The sequence below is a fragment of the Silene latifolia genome, chromosome 8 (genome assembly GCF_048544455.1).
Source record: "Silene latifolia isolate original U9 population chromosome 8, ASM4854445v1, whole genome shotgun sequence".
Classification (NCBI taxonomy): Eukaryota; Viridiplantae; Streptophyta; class Magnoliopsida; order Caryophyllales; family Caryophyllaceae; genus Silene; species Silene latifolia.
Window position 1 is genome coordinate 6,286,577 of NC_133533.1, and position 8,345 is coordinate 6,294,921.

The 8,345-nt window shown below is 33.0% G+C and overlaps 1 protein-coding gene across 1 annotated transcript; it reads left to right on the forward strand.

Moving 5' to 3' along the window:
* The first annotated feature begins 1,235 nt into the window (after positions 1 to 1,235).
* LOC141594025 (scopoletin glucosyltransferase-like) lies at positions 1,236 to 2,738 on the forward strand. The gene has a single exon (XM_074414242.1). It carries the CDS (start codon positions 1,258 to 1,260, stop codon positions 2,725 to 2,727), a length of 1,470 nt encoding a protein of 489 aa, XP_074270343.1. The 5' UTR covers positions 1,236 to 1,257; the 3' UTR covers positions 2,728 to 2,738.
* Positions 2,739 to 8,345: the final 5,607 nt, after the last annotated feature.

Here is an 8,345-nt window from a genome sequence, read left to right on the forward strand (position 1 = left end):
TACCAACATACGTATAAATCTTCTTTGATTGTTGCGGTGTCTTTTTTTTTTTTTTTTTTTTTTTTTTTTTTTTTTTTGCAGGTAGCTTTTTATAACACTTTGGACAATATTTTTGTTTTTGATAATTTTTTGTTGATTAAGTGGTTCAACAATTTATTCTTCAAATAATATTCCGAGTATTTTGGTAGTCCGGGCTTAGCAAATTTATATGTGTAGTCGTGAAAAATATATACTCCCTCCGTCTCGGTCAATTGTTGTCATTTGGTTTGGCACAAAGACCAAGAAAAGATAAAGGGGTCAATTACTAAATGACAGGTGGAACAAATTGAATTTGAATGATCAAATTGTTCATTAAGTTCATTCTTAAAATAGAAAGGACAACAACTCACTGAGACACCCTAATATGAAAAAGGACAACAATTGACCGGGACAGAGGGAGTATATATTTTTTTAATAAGTATATGTATTCCTAGTCGTATTAGTTAGGGCCCATTATAAAGATTCCGTAAAGGGCCACCAGAATCTCCCAGACGGCCCTGCAAATTATAAGACAAATTGCCTATAAAATATCAAACTAATTTTGTCCCTATTAATATCATATGGTAGTATTGGACCAGTTTTAAGATTTAAGATGGACACTTCGTCTTTTAACCAGACTTAGGCAGTTAGGCCTTGTTCATTTAAACTGAACCCGTTTAAACTGAACCCGTTTAAACTGAACTGAACTTAATGAAGCTGAATTGAACTGAACTTAACTGAACTGAAGTAGTAAAAGAGTTAATTGTGAAGAGAAAAGTTAAACTGAACAAAATAAAGGTATATTGAACTCAAATGAGTTGAAATTAAGTCTAAAAGAACAGGCGTAACTGAATAAAGAACACAAAATCTCACTTTAAACGGGACTATCCGTCTAAAGTTGTAGTCGGATCAAATATGTCACCACTTTTATAATAAGACAAACAACAAGTGGGATGGTAGGGGTTATCTTATTATAAAAGTGGTGATATATTTAACTCGTCTACATTTATCAACAGATATACCCGTCTACAATAAAACTATAATTAAATAAAGAAAGCGTTACGGATCTCTTCAGCCTCGTGGTAAAAAGTAAACGGTAAAACAAGTCAACATTTGCAAATTCAGTAATATATAAATCGGTACCCATATAATCCAAGATTAGTCATCTACACAGTAACACAAACTTTCATTTTCCAAAACTACAATCCATCAAAACACACGACAAAAACACCTGACTAAATGGCAAAAGCTAACCATAACCTTCATATTGTTTTCTTACCCTACCCTGCTCCCGGACACACCATTCCATTACTCGACACGGTCCGCTTATTTGCGGACCGTGGAATAAAAACCACAGTCATAACAACCCCTTTAAACGCACCAAATGTCGCAAAACACCTTAACATTACTAATGAAAATAAAATGAGTAGCGACTTTATTCCGAACCTTCATATTATTCCATTTCCCTCCCCTAACGTGACCGGTCTACCCGCCGGGTTTGAAAATCAAGCCTCTTTTACGTCTCATCTTATGGTCCAAAAATTTATACTTGCCATGGAGTTATTTAAAGACCCAGTTGAGCAATTCTTAGGGGAAGTTAAACCAAATTGTTTAGTTTCGGATTTATTTTTTACATTTTCTACTAATCTTGCTAAAAATCTTGGTATACCAAGATTAGCTTTTCAAGTGACAGGATTTTTTCCTATGTGTGTTATGATGGGGTTACATGAAATTAGGGAAAGTAGGTGCATTTTAGATGATGATGAATCATTTATTGTTCCTAATTTACCCCATGAAATTAGATTAACTAAATCACAACTTCAAAAAGATGGAAATATTGATGGATGGGGTGAATTTATGGGTAGGGCTATTATGGGTTATATGAAAAGTTATGGTGATGTTTTTAATACATTTTATGAGCTTGAGCCACATTATGTTGATTTATATAGGAAAAATCATAATTGCAAAAAGGCTTGGCATATTGGGCCGGTTTCGCTTTGTAATCGTAAAAATGAAGAACAATTTCAGAGGGGTCAGAGTGCCTCGATATGTGAGAATGACTGTTTGAAATGGTTAGACTCTAAACCGGCTAATTCAGTTGTTTATCTTTCGTTTGGAACGTTAACACATTTCAAAGCATCACAACTTAGAGAAATTGCTATTGCTTTAGCAAATGTGGGACATAACTTTATATGGGTTGTTCGGGCACGGGATAAAGGTGATGAGACAGAAAATGAGGAATGGTTGCCAGAGGGGTTTGAAAAGAGGGTGGAAGGTAAAGGGCTAATAATTCGAGGTTGGGCCCCTCAAGTTATGATCTTGGAACATGAAACAATTGGTGCTTTCGTGACACATTGTGGTTGGAACTCGGCGCTAGAAGGTTTTTCGGCCGGGGTTGCTATGGCTACATGGCCATTGCATGCAGAGCACTTTTTCATTGAGAAATTAGTGACACAAGTGCTAAAAATTGGAGTAGAAATTGGGAGTAAAGATTGGAGTTTTGGTGATGATGGCACATTTATTGATCATGTAAAAATAGAGAATGCACTTAAGCAAATTATGGTGGGAGAAGAGGCTTTGGAAATGAGGGCTAGGGCTAAGAAGCTTAAGGAATTGGCTCATAATTGTGTGAAAGAAGGTGGATCATCTTATAATGATCTCACTAATTTGATTCAAGATTTAGCTAATTACTCATGCAAGGGTAATTAAGGGTAATTTGCTCAAGTATTTTATTTGTAAATTACTTGTATATGGTATATTCTAATCATATACCATATCTCTTATTTACTTCCTAATAGAATATCACGATCAATGTGTTCTGTTGAAAACCACGTCAAAATATATTCTATTTGTCATTTTGTCCCGATCAATTCTTTACGTTTACTTTTGACATAAAGATCATGAATATGAGAGATGTTATGCTTTAAAAAAATACAATAGGTGAAGAAATAATTTGCACAATAAAAAAGATTGTCAACTTATGTAGTTTAAAATATAGAAATGTAAAAAAAAACAAATGAAATACTTAAATAAAAAAAACGTATAAAATTGATTGAGATGGAGAAAACAGTGAAAAATTGTGAAATTTATGGGAGTAGTTAGCAATCATGATAATTAAGTGACTTGAGTCCACTTATTAAGATTTACAATAACGGAGTCAGTATTTATATTTAAAACGGTCAAAATATTTTAGCGAGATAAGTAATGTCATAAAATAAATTTAAATAAATTTAAGTTTTTTATTAAATTTTCAAATATTTTATTTTGAATGGAGGCAAACGCTCCGGCTAACCCCTAACCCAACATCTAAAATTTGTGAGGACAGTTTGCGAGGAACGCAAAGGCGGACATCATCACATCAATACATGCAGTTAGTCTTGTTGAAGATGGGTCGGAGCAAGTGACGGATAATGTCACTCACAAAACGGATAGGGGAGACAAGGTGAGGGCACCCCCATGTGCTTTCCTCTCTCCTCTATTTGGGTCATTAGTGAGAGAAAATGGTATCCGTCACTCCAAAGCGACAAATACGTACCGTTTTCAATGAGATTTTGTGCAATACATGTGTTGCCGTATGGTCCCATGCTCCAGATTATGATACTTGACAGTTCCACATTAATGACAACTTTGACGAGTCATATGTAAACATGTAATCCTTTGGTGTTGCAGTTGTTGTCCTTAGATTTTTGTATAAAGATTAAGAAAAAGAGGGAGTTAATTACTAAACGACAACACAAAATCTCATTGACGATGGCATGTATCCGTCACTTTGGAGTGACGGATACCATTTTCTCTCACAAATGACTCAAATAGAGAAGAGAGGGAAGCACATGGGGGTGCCCCACTTTATCCCCCTATCCGTTTTGTGATTGACATTACCCGTCATTTGCTCCGACCCGTCTTCAGCAAGACGAACTGAAACGACAAATAAAATAAATTGAGGGTAAATGATTATATTGTTCATTAAATTTATTCTTAAAATAAAAAGGGTAATAATTAACTGATAAACCCAAAATAAAATAGGACAATAAATAATCGTGGGACACACAGGAGTAGTTGTCACCAAATAGTGGAGAATTTTCTTCGTACAAAAGCTGGGAACTACTACCTCCTATTCATCTTAACTCTCCCCCTTTCCTTTTTCATCTATTCATATAATTCTCTCCTTTCCTTATTTAGTAAATTTTTATACTTATTTTAATCACCTTACCCCACAACAATACCCCACAATACTCATACTTTATCTTACTACAGCTATATCACGCCCTCTGTTTTACTTGTTACGCCCCCCTTATTTTTTCACAAATTAATTTTTACTACAGCTTTATTCATTTCAGCTCAGCTCCATTCAGTTTAGTTCAATTCAGCTCGTTTCAGCTCATAATCAAATCATTAATTATAATTGGTAAATTTTTCTTGTATGTTAGTATACATCTAATCTAGTTTTACTAATTATTGACAATTACTCCCTTTGTTTTTTCCTATATAAGTCATTCTCACTTTTCGAGACACTCATTTCTCTGTTAAATATCTCTAAAAATATTAGAAAAATATCATGAAATGTATACGCATAATGTATATTCATATAGAAGCTCTATTTATAAGGAATTTAATAGTGTCATTTTAATTTTTTTGTAAAAATTAAAGTTAAAGGGCCGCCTCGAAAAACAAAAACGTCATATAAATAAAAATTAAGGGAGTATGAATATGGTCATTGGGCATTGTGATCCATTATGATACTTTACGAGTTCATGTAATTAGGGTTCTCACATATAAAGTGATTATACCTCTAGTTGAGATGAACTTCAAAGTTAATTTTTTTTTTCATTGAAAAACTTGCGATGATGGCCTTTCTACGAAAGGTAGACTTCTAAAAAGTCATATTAATGTCTCAGCTCATTGTGTTTTGTGCAATCATCCTTTTAAGGAAAAAGATCATTTCTTTTTCAAATGTCCGTTGATTGTTTCAGTTATCCAAGACATGAACATTATTAGTTTTAATAATTTTTTGGCAATAAATGATAGTATTGCAAGTCAAAGTTTTATAATGAAACTAAACTTCAAAGACTCAATTCCAAAAGTTAATTAAGATTATTTTATATGATGGAATCCATGATTCTATAGAAATGATATTATCGTTAATAATGTTCATTTAGATATCAACAAACTTATTCTCTTACTAGTTTAGATCATGCGCAATAAATGCGCGGTATTTATAGAGTTCTTATTTTTGTATTACTAAATCATACTAAATTAACACCTCATTAATTTTTTATATTTATGTACAAAAAAAATCATATCTCACGTCATTATATTTTGATATGAGAAAAAAAATTGAGCCGTAAAATTATTCAAGAAAATTGAGTAAAATTAAACTGTAAAATAATAGTGGTATCTCATTAGTTGCTCATTTTTCTCGTTTTATTTGTTTCGAGCAAAAAAAATTAAAACTGAAAATTAATCAAAGTGAATTGAGTAATGTACTTAAATATATAATTTTTTAAAAAAGTTTATTTTTATACCACAAAACTAATGGTTTATAGTTTTATATTGTGTATACTTTAATTAAAATATTATAGTTTAGTATTTAGTGAAAATTATATATATTGATGAAGATTAATTTTAATGAAAAGAAATATATAATAAAATACATTATAATTATTAATTTCCTAATTTAGTAAATACAATTAAATTATCAATAACTTCTTTAATTAAAAAAGATGCTTTTTGGAGGGAAAACTTGTGAGCCCACCTATTCATTTATTAAATAGGGGATGCGGTAATAACATTATGATTTGGAATGAGACTAGACATAAAGATCTCAGCAATCCCGAGAAAGACGAGTCAGCTAACAACACTACTAATTTTGACGGGTCGAAAATAGATGGCAATAAAGCTGCCTTGGGATACTCTATAATAGTATTTTTGTTACGGAAGCTCTCGGTTTAAAATAATGCATTTGATAGTCTATCGCACACCTATGCAAAAATAATATTTATACCCTAGACACAAATTAATATAGTACGTAGGGGTCGAATCCACAGAGAGACAGGAGTTGTAAATTAGTTGTTATGGGGTGAATTTTATCAAGGTCGATTACGTTTGAATTGGTTTGTTGGTTAGTTTGATGATTAGAAAATAATAAACTATATGATAAAAGGAGTCTAGGGAAGTCGAGTCACACATGCAAATTATGTAAATGCTTAAATTAAACATAGGAGTTGATGAAACGTTAATTGTTTAGGCTTAGAGACACCCACCTTACGATATTAGTGTCAACCATAGACCGGGTCCTAGAGAAACTCTCGTCCATGACTAGGTCGTCCTACTACACATGCTTAGTCTAATTCAATTCCGTGCCTCTCGACTTTTAGAACGAATGAACAAACTTAATCAGTGAATAAGGCCTTTAAACAAATATTAAACGTTAAGGTGCAAACATGTGATAGAAACAATTAGACAATATTATAACATCCTAGTTTATCATGTTACAAATAATTTTTATGCATGGCTCCCTTCATTCCCTAGACAAGGTAGACTACTCTAACATGATGTAAATGTAAACTAAACTAATGACAATTGAAATGATAAACATAATGAAGATAGAAAAAGAATTACCTTGAAAAGGATGGAAATAGAACTAGGAATTGAAGAACAATGCTTAATAGAAATAATCTTGAAATGTAACTTGAATATGACTTGAATGGAAATTGTATTATAAATTGAAATGCTTAAGGGAAATGTAAACAAACTAAGATAAACTAAAACTAATCTAAGCTAAGCTACTACTAATATATAGAGAGAATTTTAGATGGAAAAATATGTGTGTCGGTTCTCCAAGAAGTGTCGACCAAAGCTTCTATTTATAGGAGTGAAGGGAGTAACGGAAATAAGCTACAGGGGGCTAACCCCGATCGGGGCCACCCAACCCCGATCGGGGTCGTGGTATTTCTCAAATTTCTCTTAATTCCGTCTTAACTTTGCACTTAATGTTGATGCGGAATCCGATGCTTATGTCTTAATGCGTCCGTCTAAGGTATCTTAAGCATCCTTTGGCATCCAATGAAAACTCTTATCATGGGATTTCATTTGGATTTCATTTCTTTACATATCCACCAACTAAGATTGGTTTCCTCTTGCTCGGGTTTTCCAATTTCTTCCCAAAATGCCCCTATGCTTCCCGAAACTCCTTTGCATGATCAAGACTTGCTCTCATTAGCCTCGTGAACTCTTGTACTTGCTACTTTGACGGGAAAAAGCTACTAAAAGCTTAATTTCCTACAAAACACAATGGAAAACAAACAAGCACAACTAGAACACGGAATTAGCTCACAAACACTAACATTAGTGCAAATGACATGTAAAATAGAGGTAAAATAGGGGGTTAAAATGTATATAAAATGGACCTATCAAACTCCCACAAGCTAAACCCTTACTTGTCCTCAAGCAAGATCATCCCAACATTGCAAATCCAAAGTAGCTAACAAGCAATTGATTCAAATCCCGAAACAACATGGGCATAAGGATAAGCAAAATCATGGATGAGATTTACATGGCGGCGTAGCGTAGAAGACTTCAAGTAAACTTTTCGGCTCTTGCATGATCTTTTGACTTTCGGACTCTCACGATCCACTCATAACTCAATTTTGTGTAAAGGACATTTTGTGAATAATCACTCAACTATCCTCGACTCATGAGAATGTGCCCGCAATCTAATATGGTAAACAATCAAATCATAAGCAAAATAATCAAATGCAAGCAAATAATGAAGCCAAAAGGTTAGAAGAAGGCTCTATTGTGATATGGGACATAAGGGGGACAAATGATTATGGATATGTGGAGCTAATGTTAAGCTAGCAACAAAACCATGTAAAAATGCTCATTCCAACCCAAAATAGCCCAATTAGAAGACAAATGACTTCTTACATTACTCATCATGAGAAATTCTCCATAAGATATTGATAAACACATAAGAACTCTTAATAACACAACCTCTTCTTCCTTTCTTCCAAATTACAATACTTTATTCTTTTTCATTTTTTTCTTTTTCTCTTTTCATCATTTTTTCGGACTTTTTTTTTTTTTTTCTTTTCTTGCTCCAATTCTTTCTTTCATAACTCCGGAAAACAATGACATATCCGGCAAACCAATTTCACAATGATATAGATTTTAAAGATCATTCCAATTTTGAGCATCCCATCACCAAAAGAACTTAGCTACTAGCTTAACAAGGGTAGGCAATTTATATGTAGCTAGGGAATAAGAACATGTGAAAGGGCTAGAAAATGGGCTAATTTATCAAAGTGAAGGGCTTCAAAAATGCATAG

Coding starts and splice junctions, on each gene's coding strand:
- LOC141594025 (XM_074414242.1), top strand. CDS start 1,258: ATGGCAAAAGCTAACCATAACCTTCATATTGTTTTCTTACCCTACCCT.